This window comes from Xiphophorus maculatus, chromosome 5, assembly GCF_002775205.1.
Source record: "Xiphophorus maculatus strain JP 163 A chromosome 5, X_maculatus-5.0-male, whole genome shotgun sequence".
NCBI lineage: Eukaryota > Metazoa > Chordata > Actinopteri > Cyprinodontiformes > Poeciliidae > Xiphophorus > Xiphophorus maculatus.
In genome coordinates, this window is record NC_036447.1 from 21,638,578 (window position 1) to 21,662,055 (window position 23,478).

The 23,478-nt window shown below is 39.8% G+C and overlaps 2 protein-coding genes across 2 annotated transcripts; both read left to right on the forward strand.

Moving 5' to 3' along the window:
- Positions 1 to 653: 653 nt before the first annotated feature.
- Positions 654 to 16,206, forward strand: LOC102223136. The gene is made up of 10 exons (XM_023334457.1): positions 654 to 1,185; positions 1,451 to 1,576; positions 3,685 to 6,271; positions 7,188 to 7,330; positions 10,404 to 10,490; positions 10,906 to 11,022; positions 12,364 to 12,465; positions 12,568 to 12,684; positions 14,236 to 14,318; positions 15,007 to 16,206. Exons 1-10 carry the CDS (start codon positions 1,048 to 1,050, stop codon positions 15,164 to 15,166), a joined length of 3,660 nt encoding a protein of 1,219 aa, XP_023190225.1. The 5' UTR covers positions 654 to 1,047; the 3' UTR covers positions 15,167 to 16,206.
- A 619-nt stretch (positions 16,207 to 16,825) lies between these two features.
- On the forward strand, positions 16,826 to 23,074 carry sirt7 (sirtuin 7). Its single transcript, XM_005805129.2, has 10 exons — positions 16,826 to 17,010; positions 17,131 to 17,268; positions 17,626 to 17,730; positions 17,806 to 17,876; positions 17,972 to 18,044; positions 18,132 to 18,230; positions 19,918 to 20,154; positions 20,448 to 20,528; positions 20,607 to 20,713; positions 21,370 to 23,074. The coding sequence occupies exons 1-10, from the start codon at positions 16,906 to 16,908 to the stop codon at positions 21,578 to 21,580; spliced, it is 1,227 nt and encodes a 408-aa protein (XP_005805186.1). The 5' UTR covers positions 16,826 to 16,905; the 3' UTR covers positions 21,581 to 23,074.
- Positions 23,075 to 23,478: the final 404 nt, after the last annotated feature.

The window sequence follows — 23,478 nt, forward strand, 5'->3', positions numbered from 1 at the left end:
ATGGGTTTTGACACAATTTCAACTTAAACCGTAAACAAGCACCCATTTAAAAGGATCTACAATTATATATATTTATTTCCAAGTCCTTCATGTCAACATAAAAGTGTTCAGAAATACCAGCTCCTTGAGGTGTAAGACATTGTCAAGACAATAATGGAGCAGAATACTGAAAAAGTCACTTACCCAGAACAATATAACACTTCAAACAATGAGAAGTTAGACGTTCTGAGAGTGAAGACAGTGACATAACTTTTATTGCTAGCTTAGGAGTTTTGTTCAATTCAGTAACTTTTTTATAAAAAAAAATTATGATGTACCAGTGGTTTATTTTTCTGGTGTTATTATTATTTCCTCCTATAAAAATGGTGCAAGCTCTGAAACTGTGTCTAATATACTGCAAAACAGAATAGAATAGAAATATTCTTTATTGTTCCACAGATGAGAAATTGAGGCGTAACAGCAGCAAAGTGATAGGCAATTGAGGCAGGCAGACAAAGACAAAATTAGAAAATACATAAAAAAAAAAAAAAATCAAGACTATGTATTTAAATGTCTCTGTAAGTTTCCCTGATTATTACTATTATTATTTGAAGGGATATTGTAAAGTTTGCAGCATTTTACATGTGTGAAAGTGTAGTTTTGTTGTGCTGTATCTTTGGATGGTGCCACCTCGTTGGCAGTCCGCTCCGGGTTTTCTCACCGTCCCAGCGGCGTCCAACTGTCACCGGCTGTTGCTCCTGGAGGAGAGGCGGGTAAAATGTAAACACTGGTCCTTCACCATGGAGACTTTCTTTAGCTGTTGCTCGATAGACCTCATCCTTTCTTTCTCGGTAAACCGGAAACCTCTACCAACCCAATTCCTACATGTTGGTGTTTCGAGCTGAGTAGTTGGTCATGAAATAAACAGCTTACCAACACGGAACGTTATGTTAGCTAACTTAGCTAGCTGCTACTAGCCGGTGTCAGCTAGCGTTAGCAAACATTAGTGGTGTAGTTTAGTTCTGTTAACACCCTCAGTTACCGCCTATTGTGTCCTCATGCAACTTGATGGAGAACTACGCAGAGTTTGCACAGCTTTGTCTCTCTAGACTGAAGAAAAATGAGGCAGAAGAGGAGGAACACCGCAGACCTTTATCAGCATCCTCCCTCATCCAGTTTTATGGACGACCTATCCTCCCTCCACTGGTACGATGCTAGTTTTAAGACAAGTTGTTCTCTGCTCATCTCGGTAGCAGTCACTGCTTTATGATCTAGGCTTCTTGTAGCCATTTATTAACATGAAAATGCACAAATACCTTTCGGGGGAAACCGCTCATCGTACAATCTGACCAGATGTGAAGTTTACTGCACGGTTAAACATGGTTGAATATTAAAAAGAGCTTGAACGTGCTGTTGCTTCTTAGTTTTATGCTTTGTTTAAGAATACCAGTGTGCTTTGTGTTGAAAACAGCTCTCAGGGACACAGAGAGAAGAGATGAGGCGACACAGAGACGAAGCACAGGAAGGTAGAGCCAGCAAAAAGCTCAAGGATGACTCCAGAATGGCCCATGTGCAAACTATCCTGTACAGCGTTCAGGTAATTATACTGCACAGGGATGCAAAGATAAGGCTATTGCTGGCCAACACCAATTTCTTCTTTGAGGTCTGACCTCTAAGAAGAAAAGTGGAAAACATTTTGATGATATTTGCCACAATACTTATTGAAGATTATTGTACGGCAACATTATTTAGTTAAGATTTGTAAGGCTGACTGCTTTCAGTTTGTTTTTTTCTGCTCACTGCATCACCATCCACGGCGATTCTTTAAAGATACTTGGATTATATGAGTTGAGATACCATTTAGATTTCCTTTGGGATAAAAAAAAAAGTATGTTGAGTTTAATTGAATTAGCACTTTTAATGTGCTTCTGGTTCCTTAAAAGAGGTCCAACAGAAAATTGAGTGATTACAAAATTACCCTCAGTTATTAAAACGCATATCTAATCTTGATTTGTTTCATACCAAACTCAAAATGATGTGCATTTAAAGAACATCCAGTTTGTACAGATTGATAAAAGTGAAAGTGTTCAGTTTGGTGCATTTTTGGGGAAACAGAATCAAACCTGTCAGTATTTAACTTGCTGCTCACCGAGGGGAGAAATAACTTCCTGCTATTTTAAAGAATAAAGTTTTTGAGGACAGTGGAAGCATGAGCGGAGAGGACAATACTTATAGCTTCACTTTGGTTTAAAACATTAACATTAGGAACATGCGGTGATAGTTACCTCTGCTGGACAATGATGCATAGATTTAAGTTGCCCAGGGACTTTGGGAGTTGCTAAAGATTTGCAACAGTAGTTTAATAAAGGTAAAACACCCCAGCAGTCTTTTAAATCAGGTCTCCTATGGGGAAGATAAATCAAGAAAATTACCAGGAACACCACAGAGGATTCCTCCTAGGTATCCGAGAAAGATGAATTAACAAGTGCTTCCAGTTGGATAAATGCAGTTTAAACTGGTTTAATTTTACTCCCCAAAATCTTTGGTTCTTTTCTCATTTTTTCTCTCTCCAAAAGTAATTTTTACACTGGCCAAAAAATATTTTTAATTTAATGCGAAAGCATAAATAGCTTCTAAATCCTCTGTTATCATAACACTTTAGTGTGAGGGTGAGGATAGCTGTGTTCTTCAGACTGCTGTGGAGGAATTTGTTAAAATGGTATCTACATTTATTCTTTCTCTTTATATATTTTGAAGAATTGTCTCCACATACTAGTGTCTGTTTCCTTAAGTTTGTGAATTTGCTTTGAAACCCAGATCATGTTGGAAAGAAACCCCTGTTTGAAGATATTTTGTTTCAACAGTTTTTATATAATAGAGGTCTAAACAAAATAAAAAACGTATAAAGATTCAGTTTAATGAGGAAATCACTGAGAAATTAGCTGAAGATTTGAATTAGAGGAATTTTAGCTTGACCAACCGGTTATAAACTACAAAATCTGATCACTTTCTGGTCACTAAATACTCTGAGTGCTAATGGGTTGCGCTAATAGCAACACTCGTCAGTGTTGAAGTCGTTACTGAAGGAAGAAGCTAAGCTTTTTTAGTTTCAGTGAGATGTTTTTAACAATAAAGGCAGAGAAGTCTAAAGGTTTAAGAAAACATTTAAAATGCAGCTGTATTCATTTAGGAAACATTTTCACTGGTCATTCATGCAGTTGCAAAAGGTGAGACTTTCAGCAGATAACAGGAAGGCTGAACTTATTTCTGCAAAGTTCCTCCATTTTCTGCTCTTTATCTTTTAAACACTGCCATGGAACATTCTGGTTTTGTAATGGGAGTGTTTTGGATACTGCTAAGTATTGAGAGTCTACATTCTCCATGAAATACACACAGAGACAGCTGTTTACAGTGGTTGTTGCTAACTGTGCTAATTACCAATAAAATATGCTAAAAACAATTTGAAATGTCAACATTTTATCTTTGTCTTAAATCAGCCAAACCCTGGAGAAAAGCAAAAACACGTATTTTGAACGCTGTTAATCTTAAAGAGAAATCAGCTTTGGTTACAAAACTGGTGTTTGACACCATTACAACAACTAAACTCTGATTAGAGCATCTGTCATTTTGTTGCCTTTTATGACATTGTTAAAAGAACTTTTCCTTCGGTCTAATTACTGTATTTTGTTTGTCTTGTCTGTGCAGCTGAGAAAGACACCAACACTGCAGGATTTACTCCAAGAAACGGAGACTAAATTTGAGTTTCCACACTTGCATAACAACAGCAGGTTCTCCATGTCCTGCAGTGATGTTTCCGTTGGAACCAGGGAAAGTCTTTCACCAGGACCTGCCGGGAAATTAAAGAATGGCATCGCCCAACCTCCAAAGATTTCCACAGCATACAGTGCCTTTCTTCCTTCAAGTATGCCGCCTCAGCAAAGTTTCCAGGAAGAATACCTTACTGAGAGACTGGACAGCCAACAAGGATTACAGCCATGTTCCTTTAATACTGCAAGCCACCAGTCACTATCCTCAGGTTATATCACTTGTGAGAATCAAGAAAACGCCACAGCTGATTCTGTCCGGACGATTGACGTCTGGACGACAGAAGAAACGAACAACAATAGCGGCTTTTTCCTTCACAGCACCTCAAATACAATTGCCAAGATGCCTGATATTATCAGCCATCCTCCCATAGATGGAGAGGAGCTAGAGAGGACTGGACTCGAGTCGTTCTTTTGCATAAACATAATGGGACCTAAAGATCTGTGTAGCACCTCATTTCACATCAATTCACAGAGATGTGATCCTTTAAGAGCTGAACAGCCTGAATTCAGTCGTCCACACAGTCGGAACAAAGAGGTTGACATTCCTTTTACAGCCCAACTAAATCCTGCCAGGAATAGCAGCACAGAAACAAATGACGGATCACTTGCTTCATCAGAAAAAAACAGCCTGTCAGACAATGCAGATTTACAGCGGTCGCTAAATCTGACAGAAGTCGTCCATGTTCAGAAACCCCCCAGCAACGCGGAGGCAGAACCTGCAGACATTGAGATTGACGTCGCTGACTTAAAGCAACCCAAGGAGTCTCGTCCTCTGAGCCTCCAGGCTTTGCTGAAGAAGTCTCAGGAGTATCGGCGGCGCCAGCGGATGCTGAGGAACCAAGCCAAAAACACTAAAATGCACCAGGAGAGAATTCAGGAGAAGCCAAAAGGGCGAGCAGAGGAGCCGAGCCTTTCTGACAAGGAGAACGAGGAGTTACATCACAAGGGCGCTGTTACAGTAGAGGGCAAAAAGACTAAGGAGGGGAGAGGCACTCTTATCTGGTCGGAGAAACCCTCGCCTCAGAAACCCTGGAAAACAAACAGGATTGAGTGCGAAGGCGTAGCAGAAGATGGAAAAGCCATGGAACGCCTCAGCATTGAAGAAGAGACATTCTTAAAAAACAAGCTGAACAGTTCTCAAGAGGTCATAGCGACACCTAAACAGGTCAGTGTTTTGATTCAGCAGCAGCAGTCTTTGATGAAAACCTCCCTTATCCAAGGAGCGTTTTATGAGCCACTTTGTCTGCCGTCTTTTCATGGCGGAGTCGAGAAGTACCGTTCTGTTCCAATCCCAAGCTTCTGTCTGAGTCCCGTTCCCTGCAAAAATAAAACAGACGATGCTGCAGGAACACCAGAACCCAAATCAGATTCCAGTTCTGACTTTAACGAGGTCAGAGTTAAGGACTTAAACCTCGATTGCCAACAGAGCCCAACGGAGGTTCCTTCTGGGAATGTCATCGTTGGAGACGATGCCACAAGCGTGTTCGCCAAAGGTTCGCTGCACATCGATCAGCTCGAGTCCAACCTGTGCAGTCTGAAGGTACTGATCTCAGATCTGGAGTCCACAGTCAAAGAGAACTTGGACGATCGCCGGGAACCTGACTGCAGCGTGCAAAGTGATGAGAACCTTGAGAGCAGCAAGGACTATGAGCAAATCGAAAACGCTGGTCCGGATGATTCCTCCTGCTGTTTGGAGGACACACAGGATGCTACTGCTGCTGCTGCTGCTGCTGCTGCTGCTGCTGCTGATGATGATGATGATGATGATGATGATGATGATGATGATGATGATGATGATGATGATGACAATGAAGTAGATGACTTATGGCAAAGACAATCATTCATTCAGTTTAAGAACATGGATAAAGATGTGGGACCTAATCCAAAGTCAAGTCTCAGGGATGTTTCCCTACAGAACGGCTCTGAGATTATTAAACTAGGCCAGCATAGTCAGGTCCGAGCCTCAATAAAAGAAAACAGAAATGAGATGAGTCCAGAAGGAGGAGGCAATGGTAATACACAGCGTGGTGTTTCCAAAACGGAACAACTCCTTTCTAAAAATACAATGTCCGTAGCACAGCAGATGCGAATACCCAGTATTTTCCGAAATGTTGCCTGCAAATACGTCTCTGCGGCTCACCTTTCACATCTTAAGGAAAGAGTGGGGAATATAGCTGCTGGCTCTGAGGGCCCCGCTCCCTCACAGTTTCTTAATCGGTCGTATGACGTGGACACACCGTCGGACCTTTGGTTGCAGGAAGGATCAGGATCCGACCTCGGCTCACAGCGTAGTTACAGTCAGACAAAGGGTCTGACTCCAGAGAGTGGTGTTGAGGATCAGTCGGGGGTGTCTAAGGTCAAACGGAGACTGCTCATGCATGTGACCGAGGGGACCATGGAGATGAATGAAGGAGGGGGCCGAGCAGTGGACTCTATGGTCAGACCAAACTCCGGCACTCCTACAGGTAAGGACAGAGTGAAGGACTATCGGGGTTTTGAGATATGCAGGTTTTATTTCTCTCAAACAGTAGAACAGATATCCTGAAAGAGAAAGCACGAATAATTAGTTATAATAAATGAAGTTAAGTAGAAAGATAGTAGGATAAGAAAGTCACCAATTAGAGTTTATACGATATACGATATCAGCACGAATCATGTATACTTTCATTATTTTTTTTATAGTGTTGCATGTTAGAAAAGACTTGTTCAAGTGACATTACTAAGAGAATAGCCAACAACAACAGGTTTGGGAATAACTGACACATTTATTGTTAACCATTGAGTCTGCATGCAGGATACAATCCCTGCTGGATAGAAATGCTGGGGCGGACTCAGTGCTGGAGTGGAGTGTTTCTGTCAGAGATTTTAGATATGATCAGTCTGATATCAATATTAGATTGGGACAGTCCCTATTTTAAACCGACTTTAGCCCAAATATTTGTGAGAAGCTCAGTTGGCATAGCTGGCATTACAGAAACGGTTATCTTTGTGTGCATATTCTAGACATTTTCAAATGCAGAGAAGTTCAGAAGGATAAAACTGCTATGTTCCAGTTAGCCTTCCACTTATTTGCTTAAAATCTTGCTCTCTCTTGCTTTCTTGCAGCCTCAGTGAACCTCAGATGTGTTTTGACAATTCATTTAAAATGCAGGTTCCTTTAAAAACAACTGCTTGCAGTTTCCTTTGCCCAGTCTCAATGAAAAGTGATCATTATATCTGGTGCATGGTTTGGTTGGAAAATTAACTTTGACTTTCTGACCACCTGGTCATCAGTTAGAGCTGTTCCTGATCAAGGACGGCTTTCTTCTCTAATTATTCTGCATCTGAATTTGGCCTTGAAATAATTTTTAACTTTTGACCATTTGTTTTTGTCAACGTTAGCTGGGGAGTATTTGTCTGAAGGCTGCAGCTTTCAGAAACAAGAGACACTGAAAAGTAAACAAGAGCGACTGAAACAGATCCATGCAGCTCAAGTCCGAGCCCTGCAAGAGGAGCACAGGAAGCAGCAGGAAGAACTCCTACAGGTGAGATCATTAAAACATAATTAAAGCAGATCTGTGCCTACAAATTTAAATACATAAGTACAGACCATAGTCAGTACTTATGTTTTATTTAAAAGTCTTAATTTCATTTGTTAGCCAAGTGCAGTGAGTGTGTTTGTGTATGTGTTAGGTACCAGCACAGGTCATGCAGATTGTGTAGAAACCCTATTTCATGGTCTTTTTGTTTGAGAACAAACCTTTTATATCAAAATATCAGAGTTTATAGGACATGCTTTCACAAATACATTATATTTGGATCCCCACCCATTTGTTGTTTAGTATTCACAGATTTCTCTGATTTGAGTGGCGCGTCGCTCAAAAACATTGGCGGAAACGCCAACTATACGATTATTTTTTTTCTCCCTAGAACACATCTAAAATGTTCGAAAGAAAATGCAACTTGGGAAGCAGAAATAACTTGGCGCGATGCTGCTTGACACGCTGTTGGCTGGCGTTCGCAAATCCCAGAGCACCGTTCATTTTCCTTGGCACTGATTGGCAATGGACGGTTGTGGTCCACTTAAATTATTCTGCAGTTGAATAACATGGACAGTCTGTTCAGCTAGGAAGAAATGCCGTAGTTCTTATTTTTCAAGTGTAGGACTTGTGAAAAATAAATTGCCATAAAACAGCTCTTGTTTTGTTTTTATGATCCGCCTTAATCATCAAATCATGAGACAGTCCTGAGAAGTCAAATTAGATTTTGATTACTTCAATATTGCAGTCGTTTTATGAGCAGGATTCAAGAGAGGACAAGCCGGGGAGATGAGGAGTTTAAACAGTCAGCTGGGAACTCCTTGCTGTCAAGCAGGTGATAAACAGGAAGGTATTAGACTGAGGAGACACTGAGTGAACTCGGTTTCTCACAGTCCAACAGTCTCTGTTCTACAAGCACCAAGGAAATGTTTCAACAACAGAATCACAGAAGCCTTTATCGTGCATTTTTGCCTTTTATTTTAGTCCCAGCGCTCTTTAGTTTGCCTGTAATCCAACTTCTGATAATAACAGTGAAAACTATTTGATAAGCGAATAAGTACTATTTTGATTTTTGACTTCACTTTGACAAAAAATAAATTACTCATAAAGTATTGGAATTGCTGACTGTGAAATTGAAAATAGGGCTGAAACAATTAGTCGAATTAATGGTGATTAATTGATAATTGCAATAATCGTCTACTAATGTAGACATTGAGTAATCATTAACTGGCATGTAGACTCCTAAAAATGGCCAAAAAAACATATATACATTTTGCATTTAAGATGTTGTTTTACCCTGAACTTCTCGAGTGGCATTTTTAGATTCACCTGGTTCAAATTCTGTTTAATAAAACAAACTCCTGTTAAACAACTTTTGCTATACAGTTATTAATAATAATAAAAAAAACAACAAAAGATTAGTAAACGCTATTTTTTTTCTTTAGCTGTAGATGCTTCCTTTGCTACAAATGATCAAATATTCACTATAGGAATGTTGCTATCGCATTTTAGGCAATAAAATGTTTATCTTCTCATTCTAAAAGGTATTTAAAAGGAAAGTTGGAAAGTAAAAGTTTAAACAAATAAACCAGTTTCAGTTCCATGAATATTCATGGGGTTGTTTGGACTGGCAACAACTGAGCTGCTAGAGATTTTGTTAAAAACAAGCATCTCCAAACATGATTTTGTTTGTTTTTCATTTGAATAAATGTTCTCAAATGAAAAGCTGGATTTAAAAAAAAAAACAAAACACTTAAATCAGAATTTATTTCACAGCTTTTTGCACATCTTTACCAGCGGGGCCAATAACAAGTGGGTCTGCATCTGTATCTTTCTGAAACACCAACAGCAGTAAAACATTTACTCTGAGGCACGGTATTGTAACAGCGCAGCATCCTCCCATTGGCCTGCCTCTTGCATCGGATTGCATCACTTATTGCCGTACAGATTCTGTGCAGCGTAATTCCAGAACAGCACCAATAACTCACCCTGCCTGGGGTTCTCGGCTCACCCAAAGTCACCTTTGAGGAATTATAAATCAACGTCTGGCTCGTCTCGACTTTGTCTTTTTGGAAAGCTCTTTATGAATTTCTGACTGTTTCAGAAGAATAATAACTCGGGCTGCTAATGTTTCTTTTGAGACTAAAAGCACATAAGCGTTCCCGCGCAGGTCATGTGCCTACCTGTGAGAGTGAGCTCCTGGGCTGGGGCCAGACTGCAGACGTCTGCTCGTTACGAGAGACCTTCAGACTCCCCCCAGTCTGGAGAAAAAGGGGGATTCTACCATAAATGTTTCATTACATCCCTAAAAGACAAGCTGGCACGGCTGCCTGTTTCCCTGTGCTTGTGTGTGTGAATGCGTGTGGGCGTGTGCGTGCGTGGGTGGGGGTGAGCGTGTGTGTGTGTGACCATGCAAGGCTTCAAGGACGCCCGCTGTTCTCTGGCAACCTGTTCCCGGTTCCGTAGCCCGTGTCCGTATATTTGTTCTTGGCTGCCGTCCTCGCCCTGTTAATTGTGGTCTCTGTTTAATTTATGTATCCTTAACAACAATATAATTAACATAAGCTGTTTAATAAAGAAGACTTCTCTCTGGCTCTGTGACGCGGTGAGAGCGAGCTGGCCGGACTCTCCGGCGGAGGGCGGAAGGAGGGGGGACTGAGGGAATTGACACAGAAAAGGGAAAGATACAGTAATTTGCTTAATTCATGAGCGTCTGTGGTTAAGCGCCAGATCGTCCCGCTGAGCGCCGCCGCTAATGATTCCTTCTTCTTTTTATTCGCTCCCTCTCTTTGTTTTCTATTATTCCACCTCCAACATTGTTCTTACCGTCTGCTTGTATTAATTTCCCCGGATCTCTCTGGTCCTCGTCTCATCCTTCTTCCCTCTGTGCCCCGTCACTCCCCTTCTGTCTTCTTCTCTCTACCCTCAATTAATTTCTTCCTCCTGCCTCATTTGCTGTCCTTTCCAATTCAATATTTTCCACCCTTGTCTTCTCCCAGACGCACACACACACACACCTGTGCCTACACACACATACACACCCATCCTCATATTTGCTCTCTCCTTCTGCCCATCTCAGGTGTTGGCAACACGTTACCGTCTCCTGCAGGACGTGTCTCCCTGCTCTCGACTTGGGGACGCGTTGACCTTCTCCAGCCTCCCTCAGGTATTACCACAACATCTCCACCTTTTACCTGTGCAGTTTCTTATCCTGCTCCACATATTTTTAATCGTAATCAGCACCAATCGCGTGCTATTGTGCCGGATCTAATCAACAACCCGAGTTCCCGTTAGACTCCATTTGTTTAACAAACGTGACCCTTTAAAGCTGCGGCTCTTGAATCAACAAGTGAGTGACAGCACATCAGCTGCTTATTATTCTGTTTATTATTCTCTGTTCTAATGATGAGCCGCGAGTCCACTTGCGCCGATGCTCCGAACAGATGCCAGCAAAAGGACCTTGAGATGCCGTGGTGGAAATTAATTGGTTGTCATTGATGGAATTAGCATTCTCCTCTGTCTTCCCCCTCTCTTATCATTATTCACCCTCTTTTTTTCCCCTCTCTCTCTGGCTTCATCAGCCCCTGAGCCCGCTCTCGCGGCGCTGCCGCCCCCTGGTGGCTGCAGCCGTAAAAGGCTTTCTAACTCGCAGGATTCTACGGACGGAGAGAATTGCGCAGCTGGTGCGCACCATCAGGGTGAGTAAAAACAGCAGGACTGACGCTCACCAGGGTTTGATGATAAAAAGTGGCTGGCAAACGTATTCATGCCCTGAGACTTTTTTTTTCACATTTTCTCATTTTAACAAGCAGAAATATCAATGTACTTTCTTAGATTTTGCATGATTGACCAGGAGTGTCCAAACTTTTTGTCACGTGTCAAAATCGTCACCTCAAACCACTCGCAGACAGAAGAAATATAATTTTTAAAAACTAAAATCCTACTCAACAATAAACCATGGATGAAATACTAGGGATACAACTTTTTCACTTCTGGTATGATGTTGATGTCGCAGCTTTGATTATTGGCTGATGCCAATATGATATCAGCTTGAATCGTACATAATTTTATTACTTGTTTTGTTGTGTGGATTGTTAAAAAAAAAGGCTTGATCAAGTGATAGAGAAACAATAACAATTGACTGATTTATTATTAACCAATGAATCTGCATCCAAGCAGATTTTTTGATTTCTACCCAGCATCCAAGCGCTGCTGGGTAGAAATGCTTTAGAAGAGTTCTTCTACCGGCGTTCTTTTAGATGCAAACCATATATAACCCGATACTCGTTTTTTAGACTGATATCGGACCAATTTATGATATGAATTTCAGACTGGGACATCGCCATGAACTCTTTTAATTAAACAAATAGAGTAATCAGATTATTGTAGGAATGAGATCATAGATCCAAAACTTCAAGTGGTTTTTACACATTTTTCCTTTTAAATGAAAGGCGTCCAGTTTGCTTTTTATTTTTGGCTCAGTTGAAGAAAACTTAAAATGCATTTTGTTTATTCTCGGCAATGAAAAACAGATCTAGGTCAGTACTCATTTGAAAAACTAGCCAAGGTTTAATACAGCAATTAAAATCAGATTTGGTTTCACCAAGTTGTACTTTAGAGTATATGTCAATGAGTAGATGTGGTCCTAGTTACCATGATAGAAGCAGGCAACCAGAAAGCTTTGGAAAAATTATCACTTTGTGTTGCGTCTTAACATTTTTGTAAGTAGATTTTAATTTAAAGTCGTCTTTTTGTTCCAACTGTTCTAATTTATTCTTGAATTGTGGGCAAGAGGCCACACAAAATAAGTCCAGGGGCCGCAAATGGCCCCCGGACCTCACTTTGAAAACATTTGTACGCATTTTTTTATAAAGTGTGTCACAATTATCAACTGCTTTGTGCTTTTCTTATCACATTACACCCAAACAAAACACCAATAAGACAAAATATGGAACAGCATAGGCTGTATGGATATTTTTGCAGTACTCTCCATATGTTGCGGGGTGTGTGCGTGTGTGTATCTGTGTGTGTGTGTGTAGGACACGCAGCAGTTCCTGCAAGCCTTCCAGCAGCAGAGCGCCAGCAGAGTGGATCGCTGTAGTAGGCAAGATGTATTATTGCAGGAGAGAGTTGCTCTGCAGGTGTGAACACAAACACATGCCGTACAGACATCTGTTAACTCGCGCCGTTACGAGCTAATCATTAAAACCATCTTCTGCGTTTTAATTGTTTCTTCTCTCCAGCTGCGTGCTGCCCGTTATGAGGTTTACGACATATTCTTCAGTCTGTCAGCCGGAGAGCAGATGCAGCTGATCAGATGGGACAGAGAGCTGGCCAGGGAGAGGCAGCTCAGACGGCAGGTAATCTCCCCACAGTGTGCGGTAAATCCTGGGGTGGTAGAATTAGATGCAGGTGCACAACAGGTGATTCTGGACCATCTGGGTCCGTAATAAAGTACCATGGAGCGTACTTGTATCATGGCTCAGTTATTTATTTTTTTCATTTATGTCGAGTCAAAGTAAAAATGGGTGTTTCGTTTCTAGCCTTAATGTTTTTATCTGATCACTCTTACCAGGACTTGACATGCAATGAATAAAACAACACATGGAGTATCATGTGTTGTTTTATTTAGAGACGCACCAATCAGAATTTTGTATTCAATTTTAGATCTCCAGTTTCCATTAACTTTTGACCTCTAGATACAGATTTCTCTTTAAAGGGGTGGTATAATGTAAAATTGACTTTTTCAAACTTTTTTTACCCCTTCAGGGGGTCTTTTGTGGGCTCTAGTGTCCCTTATATGAAAGTAGGCTGACAGGAAGAAAGGGGGGATGTCGTCGGGTCCGGGAGTCAAACCCACGACGGAAGCGTCGAGGACTCAAGGCCTCTAAACATGGGTCGCGCTAACCACTATGCCACCACGGCACGCCCGACTTTTTCAAACTTCATACCATCTTGTATTGTCATGTCTCATCAAAAACATGGATTGCTTTGATTCTTTCATGCATGTTTGAGAAATCCTTGATCTCTCAAAGCTCCTCCAGCTGAGCTTCTGCCTCACAGAGCAGCCCTCCTCCCACTCAGCTCCTTCAGACTAGCGGCAGCAGCAATTAGCAAACACCTGGTGGAACCGGGAGTATGATGAACTGCTGAGTGAAAACGGTTGTTAACGGCATAGTGGAGGATTATTGTTATGCTGATGTACCGAAGGCAGAGTTTCCGAAAGAGCAGTAGCTTCTTAAAGAGACACAGGCCCAATTTCAAGAAGCTAAATTGCGAAATCAAATTTCTTTTAACTTATGTTTGATATATACAGCATTTTTGTAACAACTGAAGGTAACATAGTTACTTGGCTCTGCTATAAAATGGCACTATGTGGCTGGAAAAGCACAAAATACCGCCCCTTTAAGAACGATAAAACAAGAAGATATCACTACTGGTCCTCATTAATAAAAAATATTCACCTTTGAAAATCATTGTAGACATTCTTACTTAAACTAGAGGGTGCAGCAAGTTCTTCCTGAGGTAACACATGCAACGTTCATAGAAACAGACATAAACTCATCTTCTCAGACCTAACAGCTTGTCAACACTAACTAAATTTAGAAGTAAACTTAAGTGTTGCATTTTTAGGCAGATTGCAACAATAAACAATTTCTCTCTAAACAATTATGGCACCATGACTTAAAAGATCAAGGTAGATGTCCTTTAGACAAAGGAGACCAAAGTAGAAATGGCCAAAAATAAAAAACAAACATATTTTATTTTTTAATACTAAAAGCGCCTTTATGGCTAGAAGACTGAGTTACTCAAGTCCTTTGTATATATATTTCTACCCTTTGGTCCCTCCTATCTCTGCTGACAAAGCTGTGCCTGTGGGTGTGTGTGTGTGTGTGTTTAATCTTGTTTAGAACGGACATGCCGGTTGCGCCCGAGGGAAGAGTTCTCTGTCTGCTGCGACGCAGAAATCCCTGGAGAGAAAGAGAGAAAGGATGTGAGTTTTCCCTCAGTGTACCCGAGTGTGTTCAGTACAAGTTGAACCCAGCCTACATCAAAATATATACAGTACCAGCCACAGTTATTGACACCCTGTCAAGGATGTGTTAAAAGCTCTAAAATACATTCATCTTGTATTGCTGCCCCATAATTTGACAATGGAAAGTCTTAGAAAAAATATAATCACCTTTATTCAGTGGAAAGTAACTCAAGAGTAATTGTTTTAAGCAGAAATCACTGATGGTATATTTATTGGTACCACCAAGAAGTCTTTTAATCCTTTACTTTGGCAGGTTAATCAGAATTCTGTAGAACTTCAGATAAAAATCTGGTGGATTCTTACAGAGAACTGAAAATGGGTCGTCATTAGGTTTGGCAACAGAGTAATGTTCCAAATCAACACAGAAATGTTCAACGAGCCATTGCTTTATGTAGGTTTGACCTTTGTAAAATGTAATGTGAGAAGACTATTGATAGAGGCAACATTTGTGCTACCAGTGATTGTTATTTTCTAGGATGGAATTTTTCCCCAATGAATAATTTTAATCAAATTAAAAGTTAGATTTTTTCAAAGTGATGTTTCTGGCACTGACTTTCAATAATTTTTGTCTTGAACACTAGAGATTTTATGTGGCATCAGTAATTTAAAATTTCAGCTAATAAAAAGCATCTTTTCTTCCCTCCAGGATTCAGAAAAAGGCTGCAGAATGTCACAGGGGGGCAGCGGCGCAGACCGGCCCAAAGTCTGGATTCTCAGTCGAGAAACCACAGGAGACAAAACGAGGACAGTTTAAAGCAAATCCTCAGAGGGTTCCCAAAAGCGTTTGCTCGTCTAGACCTCGATGACACTTTTCTAATTGGCCCCAGTGAGAACTCCTCTAGCAGTGCCCTCAGCCAACTGAATAAATGCTAGACAGGAAACCTTTTAGATGTAAAATCTAAATGGATGCTGTAGCTGACCGACCCCAGGAGATATAGAGATGCTGTTTCAGGAAAACTAATTATTTATCTAATGTGCTTCTTGTATTGCTCAGAGTTTTCAGTAGAGGAATCGTAGCTCATCAGAACAGAATATTCTCAAGAGTTGGAAACAAACGCCACCGGCGGTTTGGCTCCTAATTCATGGCTCACTTGGACTCCACACATCTTTAGGGGTATTCAGTCCCCTGACGTGCATTTTTACTCCGTTCTGGAGCTAGTGATTGCACCTGTGCTAAATAAAAAAACAAAAATGATGTTTTATGTGCCTTCCAACAAAGTCAGGTGAAGTATGGAGGGCCAAAAGTGTTAAAAATAATTAAGTTTTTTTAAATGTCTGTACATATATCCATATTTGAAGCGTTATGCAGATTTGTGTACAATTATTTCACTTTTTATCTTTCATGGTTCCAATGCTGCAGTGCCATAATTTTAAACTGTTTAATAACTTTTTTTAAAAAAACAAACTTTGGTAAATGAAAAAATTATCTGCAAGGCAAGACAATCAGCTTGGCTGGAGCAGTGTTAATCCCCCTTAACAGATGTGCTGCACATGTGGGACCATTATTTCTAGAATGACATTTAATGAAATTGGAATACTTGTGTCACATTTAAATAGTCTATTTTCAATTCGTTTTTAGCACTGTTGGCCTTCCATAGTATTGGCACAGTTTGGCTGTTTTGACTTTTGCTTATTCTGTTCTCAGACATCCAAATGTCACTGTCACATTTTAGACATGGATGTTTTTCATGCTTGGAAGCATTTTGTTGCCTTACAGTTTGTACCATTTTAAAATGACAGTTTTGCCATAATATGTGTAGATTTTTGCTTTTTTACATTCTTGTGTGCAAAGGCTCAGTATGTTTGGTATTTATTTGTTTATATTTGATAATAAAGGTTTCCTATTGTGTTATTTTTATGTTGTGATGTTTCTGAAAATACAGGATTATATTGATAGTTTTCATAATTACATTCAGATCTGCAGAGATGCATCAAAAAATTCAGATGACAAGATGGGAGTGGCATTTAATTCCAGAAATTTTTGTTATAGTGGGTAAAAGGGTGAGTGATGTACCACAAGTCACTTAAAACAATCATTGGTTCAGAAGTTCATAATTGCAAAGTTTACATAACAGTAATTCAGAGGATATAGTAGATATTCTCAGATACAGCAGACAATGTATAAAACACAAAGAATGAGGTTTATGGTAGTATTTTGGTGAATACTAGTAAGTATTGGGGCAAATGGAAATGAGATGGCAGACAAAATGGCAAAGGTAGCAACAAAGCATGGCGATATTGATAACGGAATTAATTTCAGTAGGTTAGAAATTAAAAGTAGGGAAACGAGATGCTATCCATTTATAGTTCAGTTTCTCTGGTTTATTTGGAAGGATTTGTTTTTTCTATTATAATTCCAAAGTTCTCGTCACGGCAGTAATCCACCATCAAGTTGTTTTCTTCTAAACTTTCTGAATCTAAGGGCAGTTTCACACTCCGAGCAGCAGGGGTCGCTGTCGGTCGCCTCATCGCGTTGATCTACGCCTCCGCTCTCAGTCGCTTTGTTTTGAATAGATTAGCTTGTTTCCAGCTAACCGGAGTCGGAATGGAGGAGGACCCGGAGACCGGGAATTCAGCCCGGACGGAGAGAAAAGCGTTGGAAAAAGCCAAAATACTACAACGTGAAAGAGAGAGAAAGGTTTTCCGACTGGTGAGGCGGCATTTGAAAAACGTAATTAGGTAGCGGTGTACCGCATTAGCAGGCTAATCTAGCAGTCGGGGCTTTAAAGCTATGGAGGTAATTCTGAGAGGGTTCTCGGTCGTTCCGCAGGTCGGACGGGTTCTGAAGAAGCCTGAAGCTGAGCGGTCGGCGGAAGAGGCCGCAGCGCTGCTGCTACACAGAGAGGCCGTGGACGAGCTCTGCAGGAGGCAGATCCGAAGAAATGTCTTGAAGAGGAAGCAGGAGGAGGTGAGACCTGATGAATGAATGAGCAGAGCAGCGGACTACCAAATGGAAAAATAAAAATGAAAATACTCTTGCAGGGCAGTAATTTTTGTCACTAGGAGAACATCTACGCCGGCCAGGGAGGTATAACTAAATGTATGGCCATTGGTCCCTTTTTTTTTAACAACCAGAACAGACTCAAAATCACCAGGGGGATACCTCAGGGTTCCATATTGGGGCCCTTCCATCAAATTGCTCCCATTAACTGAGATTATGATGTGTGAAGAAAGATAAATAAAAGTTATAAATGAGCATATTTGTTCTCTTTGGGGCCTGATTTCTAATATGTCTAGCATATTTATCCTCATGCGCTGTTTGCAGGTGTTTGACGAGGCTGATGAATTGAAGAGTAAAGTCAAGCAGCTGGCTGCGGCTGTCAAGCAAGCCAATCACCTGGTGGTTTACACTGGAGCAGGAATCAGCACGGTACGCCGGACCTTTCTTCCTCTGTGTTTTTGTGACTTAAAGGTTTCCCAGAAGTGATGATGACTTTAATTTTAGGCAGCCTCCATCCCAGACTACAGAGGACCTAACGGGGTGTGGACGCAGCTGCAGAAGGGCCGCACCGTAAGGTGAGTTATAGTTATATATTACTGATGGAAAATGAAAGCCTTTTTCAGAAATATTTTGAACTGGTTATTGCTCTCATTTCTGTTTTCTTTTGTAGCTCTTCAGACTTGAGCAAAGCTGCACCAACCGTCACACACATGTGTATCAGGATGCTGCATAAAGAGAAGCTTGTACGTTAAAACCCAAACAGGCGGTGCTGATTGTTCCCTTTCTTCCAGGAACATCTCAATGTCTTCTTGTTTTTTCCTCCAATTTAGCTGAAACATGTTGTTTCTCAGAACTGTGATGGACTTCACCTGCGAAGCGGTCTGCCTAGACAAGCTCTGTCTGAGCTCCATGGCAACATGTTCATCGAGGTAACACTCCTCTACCATGGCTTCTTTTTTGTCTCTTACTGATTTTTGTCACTTAAAACTAAATAATTTCTACTTTCCAGTAAGTCAGGATGTTGTTGTCAGATAGTTCAGTTTTTGTTCTACTGCAAAAGCAGTGGACATTTTAGAATGTCTTTGTTTTTTTACATGCTGCTGGATTTTTGACTTCACTACACCGTGTTCCAGATTATTGTGCAAATTGGATTTAAGTGTCATAAAGATTACATTTTTTGTTGTGCTATTAAATTTATAGATGTATTGTGTGTCAGGGGTCTTTGAATCACTATAATTTATTTCAGAGAGCTGGGTTGATTAGTTTATCTAGTGAGCTCAATTAAAGGAAATCTACTTATGAAGGATGTTCCACATTATTTAGCAGGCCACAAGTTTCAAGCAGTATGGAAACGAGAAAGGATCTCTCTGCTGACGACAATAATCAGATAGTGTAGTGCCGTATGACAAGATATGAAAACATTAGATATTTAATGAAAACTGAAGTGTTATCGTACTGTGAACATGTAACTCGGTCTGTTGAGATGTTTTTGATTGAAATAGCTTTTGATTTTAGTACATGTGACCACTTAATGCTGCACATTCAAAGAATGACCGTTTGCAGTTCTTTATAATCCATAAAATGTTTAGAAAATCTGCTGTGCATAATAATTTAGAACAGTGCATTTTGAGTTTTTTATTTTTGAAAAAAAATACTGTTCTCATAGGGAGCTTTGTTCAGTAAAATTTGATTTATACTCTAATAGTTCATGACTTGAAAATTATACTGATCATGATTTGCATTGACCATTTAAGAAAATCTGAGAAAATATCACTTGCATAATAATTTGGAACACGGTGTGTTTGTCTGTGTTTGATTATAGTAGGGATCCAACTTCAAAGATGCTTTTACCTATGTTCTTATTTTGATTTAGGCCTTGTGATGTTTGTTACGGCCTCTCAAACTGACCGGTAGCTCTGGTCAGAGATTTACATGAACCTGTTTTTGGGATGAGTTTGACCCATTGTTTTTTTTTTTTAGTGTTGGAACAATCACACAACACACACTGTAGATGATTTTTAAATATATGAATTTGGTGCACAAGTTTGAATTTAGTGTGGCTTAACTTATATATTTGCCCTGACTAAATATGAATGACCTTTGTTTTTTTATAGCCATCAACCAGCCATATCCAGCCTGTAAAAGTAGTCACACCTTGGATGTTTTACTTCTTTTCCAAATCAATCATGAACAAAACAAATAAAAGAAAACCCTGAATGTCGTAGCTGATTTTTACAAAATAATGACAACAAAATAACATAAGTCCATAAATATTTGTTAAATGTCTTTTGTATCTACAGATAAAAGCACTATTTAAGCATTACAAGATGAATATTTGTAATTATATCAATAAACTGTCTTGTGTGAAAATCAAAAAATAATTGAACTGAAATGTAGGAAGGTGGCGGTGAGACGCAGCTTCCTTATTTAATAGCCAGATAGGATTTAGGCAGGCTGTTCTCATTACTGTTACAATTAAAAGGCATCTGCTTTCACAGATTACAGGTTGTAAATAGAGTTTTTGTGCCAGACAAAATGGATGACTTGTTTTATAAACTGTCTTGCGGAAGTCACTCCCAAAGTAAGCCGAGTTGCACCAACTGTCTCTGTTTCCAGGTGTGCACTTCCTGTTCTCCTGCCAGGGAGTTTGTGCGTTTATTTGATGTGACGGAGAGGACGTCGCTGCACCGCCATGGGACAGGGCGCCGCTGCAGCCACTGTGGCAGTGAGCTGAGAGACACCATAGTGCACTTTGGGGAACGTGGAACCCTGGAACAACCTCTGAACTGGAAGGGAGCGGCGGAGGCTGCCAACGAGGCCGACGTCATACTCTGCTTGGGCTCCAGTCTGAAGGCAGGTTTTGCATTTCCTCTTTATTGGTTATTGTGTTTTATTTTAGATATTCAAAATATCTTCCAGTTCCATTGTGACGTGTTCTGTACATAATGAAAGTTTATTAGTCTTTGAGAGGGCCAACTTGCATTGTTATCATCAGTATATTGCTTGGAAATAATATTAAATCACAATAATTTGTCAGACAGCTTATCAACCAGTAACATTTATTGTTGTGATAGTCTAGTTCTTTGCTACCTAAACACATCTAACATAAATAAATGAGTTTTGACTATTTTTTTTTACTTCAACAGGTGCTAAAGAAATATGCTTGTTTGTGGTCCATGAGTAGGCCTGCAAACAAAAGGCCCAAACTCTACATTGTGAATCTCCAGGTACATTGAATTTGATGGTTGTTTTGTAAATACCTTGATGTTCTACACCAGACTTTCTGTTTCTGTTTCTATTTTTAGTGGACTCCAAAAGATGATCTGGCCGTGCTGAAAATTCACGGCAAGTGCGACGATGTCATGAGGCTCCTCATGGAGGAGCTGAACATCCAGATTCCTGAATATGACAGGTATGGACTGGATACAGCAACAGAGTTGCAAACGATGCTCCATTTAACTTCCTCTGTTAAGGACATAAGTGGATGTTTCTGTTGGAGATGCTAGTAATGGTGAACAGTGCTGAAATAAATCACATGCTGATATAAATTACAATATTATAGACCAACACAACATAGTTTAGGTTTATGAAGAAGAAGGATGTTTATATATGTGTCTTTCCTTTTTTTTAATCTGAAAAGTGTGGAGTGAATTTGTTTTATTAAGGTTATTTTATTTTTAATTTGTGACAGATTATCAACTGGATTCAAGTCTGGACTTTGACTGAGCCATTCTCTAATACACATTTATTATGTGATCTAAACCTTTCCATGGTAGTTGTCTTCACAGAACAGCTGGATTTATACAGAGATTAATATTCGCACAGGTGGACTCTATTAACTAATTTGATGTCGTCTGAAGGCAGTTGGCTGCACTACTGCATGTATCGTTTTTACTGGACTACAAGCCGCACTTTCTTTCATAGTTTGGTTGGTCCTAAGTTTGCAATTGTAAGGTTGAATCATTTTTGCAAGCCACTAGACATTTATGAAAGCATGCAAAAATGTAAACAAAAAAACAAAATGGCTGATTAGCTACATTTTTCCTTCCTTTATGATTGTCTCCTCAGAGCAGAGGACCCTATTTTCAAACTAGCCACGCCTCTTCGCCCAGAAGAAGTCCAAAGCCATAACCGTGAGGTCTTAGCTGCCCCCGACGGCCTGGAAAGCCCCTCTGTCGAGAACCAGCAGCCGTCGGAGGAAACCTCGTCGCTGCAGGGCGGCTGGTTCGGTCGAGGCTACAACAAAGGCAGGAGGAAAAAAAAGAAAAAAGCAGCATAATGAGGGAAGGTCGTGGAGATGATGAAGTGCATTCAGGTGCTACCAGTGATTTATGTTCCTTATCTTCTTGAGGAGCGCAGATGCTGTTGCTCACTGTATTGAAATGATACATATACGCATGCATCATGTGTATGAGTGATGAGATTTACAGAAAGCTTTTTGCACTGTTATTTTGTTCTACATTCATTCTGTAGCAGCAGCAGGAATTAAAAGTAGATCCCGTCATGTAGCAGTTTTTCTGTTTTTTTTAATGCTACCTTTTTTACAGCAGCTGGCAGATCGGGGTTAATAAGATCTGCAATTTTAACCCACTTCAGTTGCTGTGGGATTACTGAGCAATGGAAATTACTATCAACAGAAATGTTGGTTAAAAAGTCTTAGAAAGATCCTGAAGACGGAAGCTTTCAGGTTTTGGATAGTAATGAAAACACTCCTGCACTTTTTGCTCATCTGATTGCGCCATATGCATGCACAGCACCATGTTAGCTTTTTTTCTTTCTTCAAGCCTTTGTGAAGTGAATTTGATTTAACAATGTTGCCTGTTGATAGATAAACATTATTATTGTTCTTCTGGTGCTGCCATATAAAGTGCCAATTACCTTAGTGTTTGTTTGGGAAAAATTAGACATTTGTTTGTCAATGAAACGTTTCAGAAGAAGCAAGGCAGCAAAAAATTTGCGTTTTGTACTGTTTCTACATGCAAGAGATATATTTTTACTCCATTTTTCAGAAGGTGCATGTTAAAGTTGTATACATTTTATTTTTTACATTGCTGTACATTTGTGTTTATTTTGAAGTGGTTGTAGTTTACGTACACTATTTCTTAAACATGGCAGTCGTTCTGTAACCTACCATCACAACTGTATATGTTTTGGGTTATTTTACAATTATCTTCATTTGTTTGCAGAGGTGTAAGAAAGAAGCGTTTCATATTTTACTCATGTGTTGGTTACTCCTGATTTTATGTGATAACTTAATGTTTTCTTTGGTTAGTAACAATTGCATTGATTATTTTTGTCTCAGGAAGGTCATATGATATTGAGATCATCATGTAATTTATTAAATCAAAAACAGGGAACAGCTATAATGAGCTTGGGTTCACAGTTCCTAAAACTGAAAACAGTGTTAAACCTGAATGTGAAGACGACTCTGCTTTCCTTTGGTGCATTTGTTTATAAGACGAAAAAAACAATGTTTACCGTTTAATGCTTTAACTCGTTTAAGAATGCCAGAGGTGCTAATGTTTATAAAATATTTTGTTTTATTTGTTTTATTGACATATAAATGCTAACGGGTTTAATTACAAGAGCAGTATCTTGCTGGAATGTGTGGAACATAAGCAGGTTGAGAACTGTGTATTAGAATTGTATGTTAAGATAGTTTGTTGGTGGTTTATTACTTCCATCTGGTATTAAACTTGATTTTTTTTTTCTTTTTGAAGATGATATTCAGATGCTAAACAAAAACCAGAATATTAAAAGCCTTTGTCGTTTATTTTGAGTTCCTTCTGTGGGTTTTTTCTCCCCAAATATAAACCTGGCTTATGCTAAATGAACAGAATGTTCTTGTGGGTATCAGTACATAGTAATAGGGTTGTACAAATATCTAAAGTACATACCCAGTGTTTCTTTTAAAGGTTTAATTGCTTTTTTTTCTTTAGGGATTTGAAGATGCATTGTACTGTGTACTACCTATTGCTATCAAGCACATTTATTTGCAAGAATTTTGAAACATAATTTTTAATTATGTTTCTTGATTGCTAAAATTTTCATTTTTGATATCCATTCATCCATTTTCTGTATACCCTAGTGGGGTCAGGAGGGGTGCTGGTGCCTGTCTCCAGCTGCGGGGTACACCCTGGACAGGTCGCCAGGCTATTTTTGATATGATTAGTTGAG

Bases quoted from the DNA above. Each gene is read 5' to 3' on its own strand.
- LOC102223136 (XM_023334457.1), top strand. From the start codon at position 1,048: ATGGAGAACTACGCAGAGTTTGCACAGCTTTGTCTCTCTAGACTGAAG. The intron at 7,331-10,403 runs GTGAGATCATTA...TGCCCATCTCAG, and splicing joins AGCAGGAAGAACTCCTACAG to GTGTTGGCAACACGTTACCG. The intron at 12,685-14,235 runs GTAATCTCCCCA...AATCTTGTTTAG, and splicing joins AGAGGCAGCTCAGACGGCAG to AACGGACATGCCGGTTGCGC.
- sirt7 (XM_005805129.2), top strand. From the start codon at position 16,906: ATGGAGGAGGACCCGGAGACCGGGAATTCAGCCCGGACGGAGAGAAAA. The intron at 17,269-17,625 runs GTGAGACCTGAT...CGCTGTTTGCAG, and splicing joins TGAAGAGGAAGCAGGAGGAG to GTGTTTGACGAGGCTGATGA. The intron at 20,714-21,369 runs GTATGGACTGGA...TTGTCTCCTCAG, and splicing joins CAGATTCCTGAATATGACAG to AGCAGAGGACCCTATTTTCA.